This window comes from Macaca thibetana, chromosome 14 (genome assembly GCF_024542745.1).
Source record: "Macaca thibetana thibetana isolate TM-01 chromosome 14, ASM2454274v1, whole genome shotgun sequence".
Taxonomy (NCBI): domain Eukaryota; kingdom Metazoa; phylum Chordata; class Mammalia; order Primates; family Cercopithecidae; genus Macaca; species Macaca thibetana.
Window position 1 is genome coordinate 12,061,604 of NC_065591.1, and position 18,518 is coordinate 12,080,121.

The window sequence follows — 18,518 nt, forward strand, 5'->3', positions numbered from 1 at the left end:
GGCCAACGTGGTGAAACCCCGTCTCTACTAAAAAAAATACAAAAATTAGCTGGGTGTGGTGGCGGGCACCTTTAATCCCAGCTACTTGGGAGGCTGAGGGAGGAGAATCATTTGAAACCACAAAGCGGAGGTTGTAATGAACTGAGATTACGCCACTGCCCTCCAGCCTGGGCGACAGAGCAAGACTCTGTCAAAAACAAACAAAAAACCGTATCTCAGGCAGCCAAGAGTTGGTACCTCCCCTCACATGCCCTCCAAAAAGAACCCTCTGTATAGCAAGCTTTTAGGGTGAGCCCCATGCAGGTGGTTCTTATGAACCTGGTGATCACTGGAGACAAGCGTCTACAGGAGGAGGTTATCTATGCCATGAGCTTGGCATTCTGGGTCAAGCATCGGTTATCAGATTTGCTTGAAGATGGCATTGCCCTTGCCATTCGACAGGCTGTTTTCCTACAATCGGAGCAAAACAGGCTCCAGGGAGCTTCCTGCCCTCTTGGAGCTGATGTTCCTTCTAGCAGAGGAAAAGGCAAGCAGTTAAAATAACAAATAAGTACATTACAGGAGATGGGCAAAAGAACAATGAAGAGCCCCTCAGGGTGGAGACAGGGGAGGGGAGGGGGCGGCCAGGCAGGGGCTGCCGTTTTTAATAATGTGGTAGGGTGGGCGGTATTGACAGGCTGACCTGTGAGCAGGGACAGGGAGGAGGGGAGAGGCCTCGACGAGGGACGTTTAGGCAGAAAGCAGAAAGCGCTTGGCCCCGAATGCCAAGCTCATGGCATGGATAACCGAGGCGGGCATGCAGGCGCTCAGGGAAGGGACACGCCCGGCTTGCATCTTGGAAAGCTGCCCCTACTGGGAATGACTGATGGGCGGGAGTCGAAGTGGAAAAGTAGAGCAAAGGACACTGCAGCCATGCAGGCGAGGGGTGATGGGGCTCAGCCCTTGCGGTCACCTTGGAGGTGGGGAACAGAGGCCAGATTCCAGGTCTTTGCACATGCTGTTCCCCTTACTTGGGTGCCCTTCCTTCCTATGCTGGGATTCAGACGCCCACTTCTCCTTCATGATCCCTCCCAGCCTGATGCTGTGAGCCCCTGCCATTTGGCACAGCCCTTTAGAGCGCCTGGCACAGGGCTTCCTAGCAGGTTGTTGACATTTCTGGCTCCACCGCCTAATATCAGGCCCAAGATGGGGTGAGCAGGTTCCACATCCTCTCTGTCCCTGGGTTGCAGTGCCCAGCAGGAGGAGGCAATGGAGAACTCGATGCAGGAGGGACAGGCCCACCCAGGCCCATGCCTGGACTTGGCCTTGGCTGCCCTCCAGCTCCCCTACCCCACACCCCTCACCCCAGTCTAGATTCCATTCCAGAGAATGAGCATTCAGCTGTTCTCCCAACCCACCCTCCGGGCCCACATCACTGCCTGCCCCCAGGGAAGGGAACCCACAGGGAATGGGGATATCTCCGCTCACACTTATCATGGGGGATACAGGGGTGTTAGGATCTTGCAACTGAGATCCTAACACCCACCGCCACTGCCACCCCCACCTCCCAGATCCCTGAAGAAGTCTGGTGACATCTGGCTGGATGCCTACCTCCATCAGTGAAGGCAACACCCAGGCGGGCAGAGAAGGGCTCAGGGCACCAGCAACCAAGCCAGCCCCTGGTGGGACCGACACCCCCAACCCTCCACTGGCCAGCCTGGCAGTGCCCTGCCTGCCCTCCTGGTACTGTGATCTTCCCCTCAGCCCCCTCACATGTGTATTCAGCAGCCCTACGGCCTTGGCTCTGAGCCTGATGGGACAGGGGTAGAGGGAAGGTGAGCGTAGCACATTTTCCTAGAGCAAGAATTGGGGGAAAGCTGTTATTTTTATATTAAAATGCATTCAGATGTATTATGGAGTGGAGTGGTGAATTTGCATGAGTTTTGAAGCTGGGGTCTGCCCAGACTCCCCTGCAGCATTCAGGCCCTCGGCCATCACTGTGTGTGTTGGGCTGGCGGCGGGGTGAGGGGGAGCGCTAAGGAGCTCCCTTCAGCTCTAGATGCTCTGGGCCTGGGAGCTCATGGCTGCCTGGACTCAGACCTGCCCGAGGGCCGATTCACTTCCTGTTCATGCTGGGCTTACAAGTCACTTGACCCCTCTGCATGATGGGATGAGCAGGCCCAGCAGATGAGGACCCAGGGCTGGGGGCCACGTCTGCAGACGCCTCTGGACATGGACTGGGGAAGATGGTTGTGCCTCTGGACCTGCACTGGCCTCCCACAGCCCTCCATGATGGGGGGCCTCAAAGGGCCCCATGCAGCGGGCCACCTGCTGATCTCAGCACCACACCTGGCATCACACCAGTGGTGGTGGTGCAGCCTGTGCCCAGTGGCCCAAGGAGGCAACGTCGATCTCCCTCAAGCCCACCTGGGACCAGGTGCTTGCCTGTAGTTACTGCAGTGAATAAGCTGGACCCCTGAGGCATGGCCATTCCTGTCCCTGAGTCCCTGGAGTCAGGTCTTAGGCTCCTCGTCTGGCAATGGGCTGGACTGTGCCTGTGGGTTTTGGACAGTTCTGGGGAGGGCTTTGAGTTGCTTCTTGTGGCGCCCAGAATTGAGAAGCAGATCTGGCTGGACCTCTCAGTCCCCAGCACCCACACAGCCTGACAGCTCCAAGCTGAGCTGAGGGTTTCATCTGAAATGTCGGCAGCTGGAGAAAGAAAGTTTTGAGCGAGGATTTCCGTGAGGCCTTTCTGGAGTGGGAGCCGGGGTCGCCCTACCAGCTGCAGGGGTTGCCCCACACTCTTTGGGCTTCCATTGGCCTGGACTGGGTTCTCTTTGGGAGGTGGAAAAGGTGCAAATTCTGCCAATTTTTCTTCAACCCCTCCCAGGCCCATCCTCCGTGGGACAGAGCTGGAGGGGAAGCCCTGCTGCCCCATCAACCCGCTCCCCACTCCACACACACACAAGGTGGCTCTGAGCGTTGCTGCCTATGAACTTCTCTTCCAAGACAGCCAGAAAGCTCCTCAGTGCTAAGGCTGATCACTGTAGTCTTGCACCTGCTTCCTCTCTGCGGGGAGGGGCCGTCACACGTTCCCATGGGCTCTTGCGGCTCTTCCCAGAGGCTCCCCTTCTAGAAAGTTCTCTCTGACCCGCAGGGCTCCTCCCCTTCCCTGCCCAGCCTGTGGCTGGGGTCTCCGTGACAGCACCTGGAATACTGACCTCATTTGCTGCTAGAGGCTGGTGGCAGCCCACAGCCTGGCCCAGGAGACCTTGGTGTGTGTTTTCTGAGAGGATGACAGACAGACAGACAGACAGACAGACAGACAGGGTGTTTGGGTCCTGTTTCCCTCACCCTGACTCCTGGGGCAGGAGAGCACTGGGGACTGGGGGAGGTCCTCCTCAGCTCACATTACCTCCCAGGCCCAGGAGCAGACAGCCCAAAGCTCCCTATGGCCTCCCAGCCCAGGACAGTGTCAGCAGAGGCCTCCTGGTAGGGCCAGGGAAGCAGAGGGTGGCAGCCCCTTCAGCTTGGTTGTGCGATACCTGCCCTCCTCCGGGTGCCACCCGGCCCCGCCCTGATTCACTCAAGTCAGACAGACTTGGGGCTGGGGTGGAGTCGGGGCAAGTCCTGTCTGCCAGGACGCAGGCTGTGTGACCTTGGGGGAGTTCCTTGACCCCTCTGAGCAGTAGTACCTAGGGTGGTGGAAGAAAGGCTCTTACCAAAGGGCACAGCAGCAGGCTCAGAAGTTTATTCACAAATTTCGTGCACACAACCCAATTCCCCAAGGTGACCATTTGCTCTGTCACCTGGGACAAGTTCTTTGCCTTCCCTGAGCCTCAGTTTTCAACCGAGGGTAAGACTGGATGCTCCTTGAAAGGTACTTCCTGCCTCAGACACACACACTTCTCATACCCAGGGCGCGCCTTGCATTCAGGGTCTCTGCACAGGCTGTTCCCTCTGTGGGGACTCCCCCTTCCTGTCACTGCCTGTTTAAATCCCGTTGGCTCCTGGTGCCACGCGGGTGCCCTGAGCCAGGGCAGGCTCTGAATGGCATTCCCTCCGTCCACACCCTGGTAGAGATCACTGTGCGCTGGCTCCGAGGCACTCTCCAGGGAGATGCTAACACCGAGGACCCACAACAGCCGAGCCTGCAGCGCCACCCACGGGCGCCTGGAGCATCTGCGCCAGTGTGGGGCTGGCCGTGCTCCCTGCTGCCCCTGGTAACTTGCTTCGCGAACCCCTGGGAGGCCCCGCCCTCAGCAGCCACACCTAGGTTTCTCTGGACTGCCTGGGATCCATCACTGGCAGGGGAATCTTTGCTCTTGCCCCACTGGCCCCCATGCTAGATCCCCTGGGAAAAGGTCACCCTCAGTCCTGAGTTGAACTCCCCCTTCTCCATCTGTAGGTCTCTTAGACTCAGAACAAAGGCTTAGTGCACTGGGGCCAGGTTTGTAAAAGGAAAGAGGCTTTGGTGGAACCTCTGAGCCTCTGAGACCGTGTTCCTTTTTTATTGTCTGTACAAGAGGCGTGGGCCCAGAGGAAAAACAGCTCCCGAGGGAAGCTGTAACTGCAGCGTTGGTTTGTTCCTTTGATCATTAACATTTCTTCGGGTCTCCCAGCCCAGGCAGATGTTGGAAATGATGATGCCCAAGAGCCAGCCCCTGCCTGGCGTGTTGGGAGTAGCTGGCGGCGGGCAGGGGGTCAACAAACTCCTTTGTGACAGGACAGGCCGTGGGCTTCTCAAGGTTCCTCCCCCCACCGCACTATGTCCTCAGGCAGTGAGCCACCATGAGTACTGGGAGCTTGGCCTATTCCAAGCTCTTGGCTGCTGTCACTCTTTCTCTTGGACACTTGCTCTTGAATGGGACAATGGAGAAGAAAGACCTGAATGCCCTTAAAATCCAAAGCAAAGTGTGATGGTGGAGGACGATGGGGACGTGATCCTGAAATCTCAGCACGGTGGGTGGCTGCTTGTTCTGGATGTGCACTGGCCACATGAAGCCAGTCTGGTTCAGAAAAGGAAAACCAGTCCCAAGGGCAGTGGCGTTACAGCCTGGGGCAGGCAGCCCCCACGGCACCCCATTTCCCTCTCAGATGTTGGAACAGGGACTCTTTGAGAGGCAGCTTCTTGTCCAGAGGGGCACACCTCAGGGGAGGGTGCAGCCAGGCCAGCTGAGGAGTCCCAATGGGCCCAAGGCACTGTGTCACACAAGCAATGACCAGCCGCTCCTGATGGCAGCCCAAGCCCAGCCCCAGGTGGGTAAACGCTTCCTCTCCCCTCCCAGTAGGCACAGAGGGCTTCAGAGTGTCCAGCCAGACACCCCAAGGATCCACCTGTGGTGCCACAGCACCACCCCCCCGTGCCCACACACACACAGCCTAGGCTTGGGGTGCTGCAGATGCCCCCACCACCCACAAAGCTGATACCCTTTTATCTGTGTAGCTACCCCGCTCTTATCTCCTCCACAGAGACTAACTGCCCTCCACTGCCCCCACCCCTCCAGCCAGCCACTGGGCCTCCTGGGAGCTGTCTGACATTTGATATGATGGGGGCAGGGTCTGGGAACAGCCCTTTCTGTGCAGGAGAGGTGGCCAGGGGCCTGCGGGTTAGGAGCAGGATCCTGCTGCTGTGTGGCCTCAGACCAGTGCTGTCCTCTCTCTGGGCTCAGCCTCTTCGCCTGTGATGGAGGTGTTGGGGTTTGATCACCCAGGGCCTTGAATATTGGGGCACCATGACTTTGGCAGGGGACAGGGATTAGAAACTCACAGTTCTGGGTGTGTTAGCAAGGGGGTCAGCTGAGTACAGGGACAGGAGGGGGCAGTTAAGCAGAGAGAAGATATGAATGTTCTCAGCTTCTTGACCCAGGGAAGTATTCAAGGGCAAGGTGGGGCTGGGGAAGTCACAGAGAAGCTCCAAGTGCCCGGTGAGACTGGGTCAAGTTTTACCTGGTGTCCTCATAGCCCCAGCGTCCATCTGGCCTTCAGTATCCCCAACTCCAAGCCCCCTGGTTGTTATGGGTGAAGGACCCATAGATTTCCGACTGGCAGGGTTGGGAGGCCTGGGCTGGTCGCCATCCTGGAGGCGGGTCACAGGCACATGGCAGAGGGTGGGAGGCGTGCTTGCCAGGGTCTTGCAACCTTGAAGGCCACCGTCAGTGGGTCCACCAGAGTGAAAGGCCTAGGGTAGGTGGGTATTGAGAAAATGGCATCCTTGGGGCCCCTCTAGCTTGCCCCTGTGGACTGTGGCCCACAGGGCCAGGGAGGGCAAAGGACTCCCCAGAACCACTGTAATGCCAGGCCCTACTCAGGACACCCTATGGCCACTGGGGAGCCATACATACCGCAACCCAGTCTGCTGGCTGTCCCTACCCGGCTGGGTTTCGGCCAGGCAAAGCAGGGGTTGGGGAAGCAGGCGGGGGCTGAGGTCTACTCAGGAGCCCTCCCCAGCCCTGCTGGGAGTAGCTACAAAGCCAAGGGGAGGCCCCGAGGTGTTGACTAGCCAGTGCCTCTTGGCCCTTCCTTAGCACACCTTCCCAGGCTCAGTCCTGCCAGGAGAGCCATCCCAGAGACGACAACGGAGCAGCATGGGGGTCCGTGGGAGACCGACTGTACAAGTACCCCTGGCATGTTACTTTGGACTCTTCCCAAGCTCTGGGGTCAGACAGACCTAGGACCCAATCTCTGTGCCCATGAACTGGTGACCCTGGGCTAGGATGATATCAGCCTCCCCACAGCCTGTGGGTTCTGAATGAGCCACTGCATATAGGGGCACGGGAGCCACAAGACACAATCATCAGCCTCCAGAGCCTTCTTCAGCCCCTTTTTAATTTTATTTATTTATTTATTTTTGAGATGGAGTCTCGCTTTGTCGCTAGGCTGGAGTGCAGTGGCACCATCTCAGCTTACTGCAACCTCTGCCTCCTGGGTTCAAGCGATTCTCCTGTCTCAGCCTCCCAAGTAGCTGGGACTACAGTCACGCACCACCACGCCCAGCTAATTTTCGTATTTTTAGTAGAGATGGCGTTTCACCATGTTGGCCAGGATGGTCTCGATCTCTTTTTTTTTTTTTTTTTTTTTTTTTTTTTTTGAGACGGAGTCTTGCTGTCACCCAGGCTGGAGTGCAGTGGCCGGATCTCAGCTCACTGCAAGCTCCGCCTCCCGGGTTTACGCCATTCTCCTGCCTCAGCCTCCCTAGTAGCTGGGACTACAGGCGCCCGCCACCTCGCCCGGCTATTTTTTTGTATTTTTTAGTAGAGACGGGGTTTCACCGTGTTAGCCGGGATCGTCTCTCGATCTCCTGACCTCGTGATCCGCCCGTCTCGGCCTCCCAAAGTGCTGGGATTACAGGCTTGAGCCACCGCGCCCGGCCAGTCTCGATCTCTTGACCTCGTGATCTGCCCGCCTCGGCCTCCCAAAGTGCTGGGATTACAGGCATGAGCCACCGCGCCCAGCCTTCTTCAGCGCCTTCCAAGGAGGCCAGGAATTGTGTTTGGCCTGGCACTCTGTGGAAGCCGGCTGGCCCAGGGCTGGGAGGGCAGACTGCACTTGGGGAGACGTCTGGGGAGTGAGGATGTTAGGAAGGGTCTCTGCGAACCCCTCCATGCCACCCTCCTCGGGTAGGGTTAGTTGCTGAGAGGTGGCTCCCAGCCCGGTTCTAGAATTGGGTTGGGGTCGGCTGCTGAGAGGAGGAGGACAGGCCAATGGTTTTGGGTCATTTCTACCAAGTTCTGGGCCCCAGAATGAACCTCAGAGGCAGCAGGGAGAGGCGGGTGGGATGGCCACCAGGGAGGGAGGGGATACAGAGAAATACAAGTGTGGGGACCCCTCCTGGTGCCCAGGCCCAGCTAGGAGGGCCTCCTCTATCACCCAATACCATGGCCTGGCATTTGCGTGCAGGAAACACAGGAAGTGAGAATAAAATTACTTATTTTATTTCAAAAAATTTAGGGGTGGGGAAGCAACATGATAAACATTACAATCAGCTCCCTGTGGGTTCATTCTGCCTCTGCGGGGGTCGGGGGCACACAGTAGCTGGGGGCATGCCATTGCCATGGCAACCCAGACGCTTAGATGCAGGTCCCTCCTGGCTGGTTAGAGCTGGGAGAACTAGGCGCCCTCCCCAAAGGCCCCCATTCTGAGTTGTTGGTGCCCACCCCTCCCCTGAATCTAAGAACTGATTAGTGGGTTAGACTCTGCAACAGCAGCTCAGGATCCCCCCAGGACTTCCCTCCCTCCCCTCTCACTTGCCCCTCCGCTCAGCTACCAACACTTCCAGCCCCCACCTCCTCCTCTTCTCAGCTCCACCCTGGTCCTCATGAGGTAACCCCCTCCCCAGCCCCTCAGGGCAGCCTCCTGCTGACACTCCCTCCTGCTCTGCCTCCCTGGCCCTCCCTGACAGTCAGGGCCACAGAGCCAAGGCCATGTGGTGAAAGGCAGATTGTCACAAGGCCCAGCCCTGCTGCCCACTCCTATCAGAACGCATCCTGGAGCAAAAGGTTAAACACAGTGAGGGCAGGTACAGGCAGGAGAGTGCCTGAGGCAGCGCCGTCCACACAGCAGCCCCAAGATGGGGAGGGCTGCAACGAGACCTCCCAGCTCCAGTGCCCTCCTGCAGCCTGCAGGGCCCACATCCCCTGGGGCCAAATGGCCAGGGATTGGCTGGCACTGCCCAGCTGGTAACGGAGCATTTGGAGAAGGGTCGGATTGTTCCAGAATCTTGGACCTCAGGACAACCTGAGGACAAGCTGCGGGTGGGGCTGAGCCTCCAGGCCAGCTGGCGCCTCCCTGAACCTGGCCACTGCCTCTGCTGAGCCACAAGAGACAAGGGACTCCCCTTTGGTCCCAAGGTCACAGGCTCAAGTTGGGGAGGCGGTGGAATGGGGCCCGTGAAAGCCCAGGGTCAGAGCACTCTAGTGATGGGGTGGAGGACTCTTCCAGGGCCTGAGGTTTGGGCTGGCTGTGCCCGCAGGCCCGGGGCCCTGGCCATCTTAAGAGAGGCCCGGGGTACTGATCCCGGCTGCGGGAGGGAGACCCGAGCTTTGTAACAAAGCAGGCCTCTCTACGAAGGGTGGACCAATGGCGGCCGTCAGGGAGAGTGAAGCCAGACCCAGAGGGTCATGGGCCCTGCCCGACTAGGACCTGCCCCCAGAAACCCCAAGAGCATCTGAAGAACTGAAGCAGGGGTGAGGCCTAGTGACCAGGCTGCAAGGGGAGGCTCACAGGCCAGACCCAGGGACCGCTGGTCTCCTCCCACCTTTAGGGGCAGAGAGTGGAGGTAGGACAGAGCCACCCGCCGTGGCCACCAATCTCTGCTCCTTGGAAGAAGGGGCTGGGAGGCCCTGGGAGGGTCATGGCTGACGGCTGAAGGAGGGCAGGCCCCATGAGGGCAGGGTGCTATGCGGGAGACGTGAAGGGAAAAAGGAGAGGAGAAAGGGAGAAAGATCCAACACGGAGTACGTGAGTGGTGCGTACACCAGCCTCTCAGACACCCCTCAGAACAGAAGCCCACCATTCCTCTGGCCATCACCCCACCTGCGCCCCTTCCCCACGGTGTCCGGGGCTGTGGCTTCATTTGTGAAGGTAGGCATCCAGCCACAGCTTCCCAGACTTCCTCAGGGACCTGCGAAGTTGGGGATGGACGAGGGTCAGGGACCAGGACGGGTCCAGCCCCAGGGAGTGCAGGGGCTGAGGAGGCCATCATTAAGGTGGAGGTCCACAGGGTGATCCCAGGGCCCAGCCCCTGTGGACCTCCACCCCTCACCTGATGATGTCCAGCAGGGCCCTCAGTAGCGGCTTCTCCTGGTATTCAATGCCATGCTTGGCACATAGAGACTTCACCAGCGGGGCGATCTTGTGTAAGTTGTGCCGGGGCATGGTGGGGAAGAGGCTGAGGAGCATGTGGGATGGGCAGAACGTGAGGACTCCAGAGGGCCAGGCTGCTCCCGCCTCCTCCCACCACCCGCGCAGAGGCTGGCTGGGGCCCTCGGAAACCCTGTCCACAGCCAGGACCAGGCTCAAAGTGTGGCTCCTCGTGTGTGCCCAGTGGGGTGCCATGTGTGTGGAGGAGAGGGTGCAGCCCTCCATGAGCAGGAGGGCATTTGTGCTTTACGGAGCTGGGAAGATACTGGGTAGCCAGAGACAAAGTGTCATGTTTTTCAAAAAAGAAATGAAATAGCTGGAGGATGCTAGAAAAAGAGGCAGTGAGGTGGGGCACGGTGGCTCATGCCTGTAATCCCAGCATTTTGGGAGGCCGAGGCGGGCAGATCACTTGAGGTCAGAAGTTTGAGATCAGCCTGGGCAACATGGCAAGACCCTTCCTCTACAAAAAATAAAAATAAAAAATTAGGCCGGGCACAGTGGCTCACACCTGTAATCCCAGCACTTTGGGAGGCCGAGGCGGGTGGATCACTTGAGGCCAGGAGTTTGAGACCAATCTGGCCAACATGGTGAAACCCCATCTCCATTAAAAATACAAAAATTAGCTGGGCGTGGTGGCACATACCTGTAATCCCAGCTATGTGGGAGGCTGAGGCATGAGAATTGCTTGAACCCGGTAGGTGGAACATGCAGTGAGCCGAGATGGCGCCACTGCACTCCGGTCTGGGCAACAGAGCGAGACTCTGTCTCAAAATAAATAAATAAAAGTAAAAAAAATAAAAAACCAGCTGGACATGGTGGCATGCACCTGTAGTCCCAGCTACTCAGGAGACTGAGGTGGGAGGATGGCTTTAACTCAGGCATTCCAGGCTGCAGTGAGCTAAGAAAGCACCACTGCACTCCAGCCCAGGAAACAGGGTGAGACCCTGTCTCTAAATTTTTTATTTTTTAATAAAAAAAAAAATGAGTGACAAGAGGTGAGGCAAGGACAAGGGGCAGCAGGGCAGTCCCTCGGCCAATGTTCCAGGCAAGCCCTGCCTTGCTAGCCTCACAGGGTCATGAGGTGCGTGTGCAGGCTCCATAACTACAAATTCCCAGGCCCACGTACAGGGAGGTGTTATCACTATGACCAAGTGGCGCAGGACAAGGGGCACAGGACGCCCCTCCCGGAGATGGCACAGGGGAGCCCCTCTCCTGACCTCAGCGGGGCTGGCTGGGAGCCTCGCTCTAGATTGGGCAGAGACCTTGTCACAGAGACAAAGAGGTGGCCCCCACATTCTGCGCTCTGCCCAGACGGGGTAGCGGCCGCTTCCCTCCCGCTGTGGGTCTCCCCGCCTCCCCGCAGCCCCGCGCTCACTGGTGCTCAATCTGGAAGTTAAGGTGTCCACTGAACCAGTCGTTGAAGAAGGACTGCTCCACGTTGCAGGTGGCTGTCAGCTGTCAGTGGAGGAGATGCGTGTCAGGGAACAAAGGAAGGCCTAAGGGCCCGGCCTCATTCCCAGGGGGCCCAGCCTTACCCAGGGTCTCCAGGTCACCCCTCCACATCATACCGTCCTGCCTGATGGCCTCAGCCCATCCAGATGCCCCACCTGTCCCTCCGGGGGACTCCTGCCACCCTTTCTTGCTTATCCCTGAAGCTCCCAGCAGAAGGACACAGGCAGCCCCGGGAGGCCCAGCACAGCCCTGGATCAACAGATGCAGAGCATCTGGGGCCAGGACATGGACACCGGGACCAGGCTCTGCACAGCTCTGGTGACTGGCCCTGCCTTCCCTACCTGGCTACTGAACCAGTCGCGGTAGGCCTCCTGGTCAATCTCCATGACGATGTGATTCATCTGTGTGACCCACACGAACCAGTGGCTCTCCAGGAACCTGCAAGAGAACACAGCTCAGCGCAGGGGCCTCGGGGGGCCCGGTCATGGTGGGAACAGATGCACTCTCCCAACAGCCCAGGACAGCCCCTGCCAAGGGGCCAGGATGGGAGGTCCCTGGGCAAAGTGGAGCCGTCCAAGCCTCTTCTCATGCCAAAGCCCTCATTGGTGCCAGTGGAGGGCCCAGGGATGAACCAGCAAAGCCCAGGCACCTGATGAAGTTGAGGAAAAGGAGGGCTCCCAGGATGCCGTAGAAAGGGATGTAGGTGACGAAGAACCGGATGTAGTAGCTGATGGCCCAGGCCAGGTCCTGCGGGGAAAGATGAAGTTAGGTGCAGCCTGCCCTCTCCTCTGCCCGGGCACCATGTGCCTGCCCCAGATGTGCACACACCTCACACTCAGGCCTCTAGAAGCTGGACCGCAGCCCACTGAAGCACGATGGGCAATTACACGCAACCTGTTTGCTCCGGGTTTGCATGGCTGCCTTTGTTTCTAGGGAAATGCTGAGTGTTTTAGCATCAGGAAGTGACTGTGCCCTGTTCTTTGGGAGAGAAACGGACTCTCCTGCTGAGGGCAGTCGTGGGGTAGGGGTGGGGGTCAGCAGCCCTCTCATGGGTCAGGGGTGATTCTGAAGGTGTGCCCCCAACCCTGGGCCAGGTCCCCAACCGTCCCCCAGTCCTGTCCCTGCGCCTTGCACCTGGGTCTCCTCCTGGCCTCTCCTTCCAGCAGGACAGAGGGCTTGGAGGGGCAGGGAAGGTCACAGGCACCATCGTCCCTACCTCAGGGCTCTCGCAGCAGAGGCTGGCCTCCCCATGCCCCACTGTCGTCCTGTGCCCCTCCACTCTGCTCTCCTTGCTGCCCCTGGCTGGAGTGGTACCAGGGACTGGGCTTGGACATCTCCTCTCATGTACTGGGAGGGTGACTTCACGGCTCTGCCCTGTCCACTGCCTCTCTGCCACCCAAGTCTTGTCTCAACTGGACCACAGCAGCAGCCTCCCACGGTCCCCTGCTTGTCCTCATGGCCACGGCAACCAGAGTGGCCTTCGCTCCAAGTAGGTCCCATCTCTCCCCTGCTAAAGCCTCCATCCCACCCAGAGTCACTCACGGAGCCTCGTGGGGTCAAGAACCTGTCTTTACTCAGCCGCCTGACCCAGCTCACTCCCTCCCCGGGGCCTCTGCACGGCCTGTTCCCACTGCCATGGCGCTCATCCTGCCGTGAGTTTAGGTATGGGGACACGCGCCACGGGCTCGGCACAGGTGTCCGAGGTGGAAGGTGAGGCCAAGGGACTGCCCTGTCTCACGTCGAACGGCTGAAGTACAAGGTCACATTTGAGTCTTAAAATAGATCCCCACTCCCCTGGAGAGGGGGAGACTAGGAGGTTATTCCAGCAGCTCAGACATGAAATGACAAAGGCCTAAACCAGAACCCACAGCGCTGACAAGGAGGTGACAGATTCCAGAACTGTCAGCGGCAACGGTGGCTGCATTTGCGCCTGCTTGGCTGTGGGGAATCTAGGCTGGTCCTAGGTGATAAGGGGTCGGGTGCCAGCAGCTGAACAGAAAAGGAGGAGGGGAGCGCTCAGGAGGGGCTGGAGATGGCTTCAGGGCCAACATTGGCTGAGGACAGGACCTCACGTTCTAATGAGGTGGCCTTCAAGGGGACGAGTGAGGCAGATGTAGCCAGTTCTGCTCCCACTTTCCATCACATTCCTTCTATTTTGTGTGTGGTGCAGTAGTGTGCAGTGTATCTACACATATATGGAAACAAAATGAGGATATGGTTATGGATTTTTTGTTTTTTGGAGACGGGGTCTTGCTCTATTGCCCAGGCTGGAGTGCAGTGGTGTGATCATGACTGTCCCAGGCTCAAGCCATACTTCCATCTCAGCCTCCCAAGTAGCTGGGACCACCACACCTGGCTAATTTTTTTTTTTTTTTTTTTTTTTTTTGAGATGGAGTCTTGCTCAGTCGCCCAGGCTAGAGTGCAGTGGTGTGATCTCGACTCACTGCAGGCTCCGCCTCCCGGGTTCACACCATTCTCCTGCCTCAGCCTCCCGAGTACCTGGGACTACAGGTGCCCACCACCACCCCTGGCTAACTTTTTGTATTTTTAGTAGAGATGGGGTGTCACCATGTTAGCCAAGATGGTCTCGATCTCCTGACCTCGTGATCCACCTGCCTTGGCCTCCCAAAGTGCTGGGATTACCGGCATGAGCCACCGTGTCCGGCCTCACCTGGCTAATTTTTTTAAAGTTTTTATAGAGATGGGTTGGGGGGGTGTCACTTATTTGTCCAGGCTGGTCTCAAACACCTGTGCTCAAGTGATCTTCCAGCCTTGGCCTCCCAAAGTGCTAGGATTAGAGGTGTGAACCATTGCCCCAGCCCAATTTTTATTTTTAAGAGACAGGGTCTCGCTCTGTTGCCCAGGCTTGAGTGCAGCAGTGTGTGATCACAGCTCACTGCAGCCTCAAACTCCTGGGCTCAAGCCATCCTCCTACCCCAGCCTCCCAAGTAGCTAGACTGCAGGCATGCATCACCATGCCCAGCTTTTTGTAGAGACAGGGTTTCTCCATGTTCCTCAGGCTGGTCTCAAACTCCTGGCTTCAAGTGATCCCTCCCACTTCGGCCTCCCAAAGTGCTGAGATCACAGGCATGAGCCACCATGCCTGGCCTGGACTCTTTTTGAGTGTAGAGGGCAACACATACTCAGAGACCGTTGGTTTCAGGGGCAGGGAGTGCAGGAGATCAGAAGCAGCTAGAGAGGTGGAGCGAGGGGGCTGGGAAGAAGCCAGCAGAGGTGGCTACCTGGAAGCCAACAGGAAGAACTGCAAGCGGGAGTGGCCAGTGGTGTCAGATACAGCAAAATTCCAGGAGGGTGAAGCCTGGGAGCATCTCAGGATCCAGGACGTGGCCCCGGGAACCAGGAAGCTTGCCAGAACATGTAAACCTCCCTAGGAAGCCTCCTTCAAAGATCTAAGGGTTTATCACCTCTTTCCTCTAAGCCAGGGTCCCCCAACCTCCACACTGTTGGCACCTGGGACAGGCTGCTTGTTGCCATGGGCGGTTCTCCAGGGCATGGCAGGGTGCTTAGCACCATCCTGGCTGGATGCCCACCAGATGCCAGTAGCACCCTCCTCTCCTGAAGTTGTGACAATCAGAAGTGTCTCCAGATACTGTCAAAGGGCAGAACAGCTCCCCTGAGAAACAGTGCCCCAGGTCATAGGTGCACTCCTGGCTCTGAAAGCCCCATGGCTCATCACATTGTCCCCACTCTGCCATCTCATTTTAGGAACACAGGGTGATTTCTTTTCCTGTTTAATGCTTTGTTCCTTAGGGAACAAGCACAGTCAAAAACAAAAAAAGAGGTTGCTCACTGCAACCTCTGCCTGCCAGGTTCAAGCAATTCTCCTGCCTCAGCCACCACCATGCCCAGCTAATTTTTTGTATTTTTAGTAGAGACGGGGTTTCACCATGCTGGCCAGGCTGGTCTCGAACTCCTGACCTCATGATCTGCACGCCTCGGCCTCTGAAAGTGCTGGGATTACAGGCATGAGCGACTGTGCCCAGCAATAGGCCATTTATGAGTTAGAACAGGATTGGATGCTAGAGGCAAGGAGATGGTGTAACATGTATGAGGAAGGAAAAAACATAATGATGCTAGTCTCTAACTTGAGCCACTGGGTGGATGATGGAGCCATTCATTAACATGGAGACCATCAGAAAAGGATTAGGTTGTGGGAGAAGAGGAGAGGACTTATATTGAATATGTTGGATTTGAAATGGCTGCGACACCTCTAGATGGAGTTAGATTGGATATATGGGTCCAAGACTTGGAGATAAAATTTGACTTGGCTGCTCTTAAATTCACAGTCAAGGTGAAAAGGACAACTTCAGTTAGCAAGCGATAAAACAGTAATCAATAGGCCGGGCACAGTGGCTCATGCCTGTAATCCCAGCACTTTGGGAGGCTGAGGTGGGTGGATCACCTCAGGTCGGGAGTTTGAGACCAGCCTGACCAACATGGTGAAACCCTATCTCTACTGAAAATACAAAATTAGCCAGGCATGGTGGCACATGCCTGCAATCCCAGCTACTCAGGAGGCTGAGGCAGGAGAATCGCTTGAACCTGGAAGGCAGAGGTTTCAGTGAGCCGAGATTGCGCCATTGTACTGCAGCCTGGGCAACAAGAGCAAAACTCCATCTCAAAACCAACCAACCAAACAAAAAACAGTAATCAATAAACAAGCCCACATTTGGTTAAGAGAGGAAAAACTTTCCTATAGCTATTGGTTGGAGCATGAGGGGCAAATAGACTGCTTAGAAAGACTGGATTTCAGGCAAGCATTTCAGAAAGTGACAATATAGTCTTTGATAATTGTCAAATAAACAACTTATCGGCTGGGTGCAGTGGCTCACGCCTGTAATCCCAGCACTTTGGGAGGCTGAGGCGGGTGGATCACGAATCAGGAGTTCGAGACCAGCCTGGCCAACATGGTAAAACCCCATCTCTACTAAAAATACAAAAATTAGCCAGGCGTGGTGGCGGGTGCCTGTATTCCCAGCTACTCGGGAGGCTGAGGCAGGAGAATTGCTTGAACCCAGGAGGCAGAGGTTGCAGAGAGCCGAGATCGTGCCACTACACTCCAGCCTGGGCGACAGAGCGAAACTCCGTCTCAAAAAAAAAAAAAGAAGAAGAAGAAAAAAGATGACATAATTACAATGGGCCCTAAAGCAATATGAGCAACGTCCCTACTTTAAAAAAGGAAAATTTTCAAGTATCCACTTTTGGTGAAGAAAAAAGGAAAATAAAAAAATAGGCCGGGCATGGTGGCTCATGCCTGTAATCCCAGCACTTTGTGAGGCTGAGGCGGGCAGATCACTTGAGGCCAAGAGTTCGAGACCAGCCTGGCCAACATGGAAAAAACCCATCTCTACTAAAAATACAAAAATTAACCGGGCGTGGTGGCCGATGCCTGTAATCTCGGGTACTTGGGAGGCTGAGGCACAAGAATTGCTTGAACCCAGGAGGTGGAGGTTGCAGTGAGCCGAGATCATGCTACTGCACTCCAGCCTGTGTGACACAGCGAGACTCTGTCTCAAGAAATAAATAAATAAACAAAATAATTTTTTAAAGAGGGAAATTTGGACACAGATACAGATACAGATATGCAGAGAGACGATGTACCAAGAGGGAGGGCGAAAACCATCAACCAGCCAAGGAGAAGCCCAGAACAGAGCCTTCCAGAGCCCTAAGGAATCCACCCTGCTAACACCTCGGTTTTGGACTTCCCGTCTCCGGAACTGGGAGAAAACACATCGCTGCTGCTTATGCCGCTCAGTTCGTGGTGCTTTGTCATACAGTCTTGGCAAACGAATACACGTCTCCTCTCGGCCAACGCCCAGCTGCTCCGATTTCTGACCAGGCTGTGGGGCGACCCCGTTCATGGGCCTCAGGGCCCGCAGGGAGTGGGGAAGGAAGATGGCTACACTTGCCTCTCATCATGCTGCCTTTGAGAACTTTCTGGGGGGCTCTACGAAAGCAGCGGCTGCCCCAGTGGACTCCCTGTGTCTGAGGGAGAGTAGAGATCTTTAGGACTGGGTCCTGGTGGCCCTAGGGGGAATCCTTTCCTGAGAGGCAGCTACCCCAGGGAGGAGATGCATAGGGCCCTGCAGGCTCCACTGAGGCACACGAGGAGGCAGCGTAGGGTCCCCAGGTCCACCTGTCCCAGTCACCCTCCTCCCCATGCCAAGCCAGCTGTGTCCCTGACTCACCACCCAGTTCTTGTGCACGATCATGGTCATGATGATCTGGTACTGGAAATACATGGGGATGAGCAGCGGCGGCCCAACTGCAAGAGAGAGACAGGCACTCAGAGGCATCCGTTCACCCCGCCTGTGCCGGAAGGTCGGGGGGACCCGGGCCCAGCACTGATCACAGGGGCCAGCCCTGCAGACGTGAGCAGAAGCAGCCAGGGACCCCGGGGCCTGCAGAGAAGGCTGGGAGCCCTCGAGGATGTGCGTCACCCCTGGTACTCTCTGAGCCTGTGTCCCCACCTGGCCTGTAACATGGGCTGAGGGGGTCTGCAGGGGATGGCTGCTGTGGCCCCTGCTTCTAACAAGTTTAGTGTCACTTTCTGGACTTGGAAAAGATGTCAGGTAGGAGGGAGAGAGGCGCCACTCTGGGGGGAGGGGAGGGACCAGGAGTGGTTTCAGGGTGCTGAGCACTCACTCAGGAAGAAGTATTCGTGCTGGTGATTGTAGGGTAGGTATTTCAGCTTCTTCTTGCCGTACTGAGGAGAGAGGAGAGATCATGAGCGCCCAGCAGCCTCAGCTCCCAGCCTCCCATGCTCCTCGACCCGCCCTGCAGCCACCATCCCTTCTCTCTACTCAGGGCATACCACTGTCCCTTTCCTGTCAATCTGCACCCTGGGCCCACCAAGCCTGGGGCCCCTCCAGCCCTCTGGGCTCCCCATTCTGCAGCCAGCAGTGACCAACGCTTCCTCAGCCCTAGCTGAGTGCTGGCCCAATGGCATCAATCCTCCGCAAGGCCGGCGCTTCTGAGGCTGAGGCTCAGCATTAAGCCATGTCCCAAGGCCATGGGAAGTGGCCCTGGCTGGGATCAGAACCCAAAAAACTGACTCTGAGCCCATGTGACAGGCACTAAATAAATGTTTGTTGAATGAATAGGCAACAGAGCAACTCTCGGCGGGGCATAAGCACCCAGGGGAGCTGCTAGGTCACCATGGAGAGCTCCTGGAGCCCACTGTGGCAGGGAGAACCTAGGTAAGG

The 18,518-nt window shown here is 56.9% G+C and overlaps 2 protein-coding genes across 2 annotated transcripts in view; one reads left to right on the forward strand and one right to left on the reverse strand.

The window, feature by feature from the left end:
- FADS3 (fatty acid desaturase 3) overlaps positions 1 to 1,890 on the forward strand; it is a 173,013-nt gene extending 171,123 nt beyond the window's left edge. The window contains exon 13 of the mRNA XM_050756938.1: positions 1,551 to 1,890. Within this exon, the coding sequence (XP_050612895.1) occupies positions 1,551 to 1,602 (52 nt within the window). The 3' untranslated portion in view covers positions 1,603 to 1,890. The remainder of the gene's footprint in view (positions 1 to 1,550) is intronic.
- A 6,001-nt stretch (positions 1,891 to 7,891) lies between these two features.
- The window catches only part of FADS2 (fatty acid desaturase 2), a 40,165-nt gene continuing 29,538 nt past the window's right edge, over positions 7,892 to 18,518 (reverse strand). The window contains exons 6-12 of the mRNA XM_050756937.1: positions 17,959 to 18,019; positions 17,502 to 17,578; positions 11,942 to 12,039; positions 11,634 to 11,730; positions 11,216 to 11,295; positions 9,743 to 9,868; positions 7,892 to 9,601 (exon numbers count right to left, since the gene is read on the reverse strand). Coding sequence (XP_050612894.1) covers positions 9,550 to 9,601; positions 9,743 to 9,868; positions 11,216 to 11,295; positions 11,634 to 11,730; positions 11,942 to 12,039; positions 17,502 to 17,578; positions 17,959 to 18,019 — 591 coding nt within the window. The 3' untranslated portion in view covers positions 7,892 to 9,549. The remainder of the gene's footprint in view (positions 9,602 to 9,742; positions 9,869 to 11,215; positions 11,296 to 11,633; positions 11,731 to 11,941; positions 12,040 to 17,501; positions 17,579 to 17,958; positions 18,020 to 18,518) is intronic.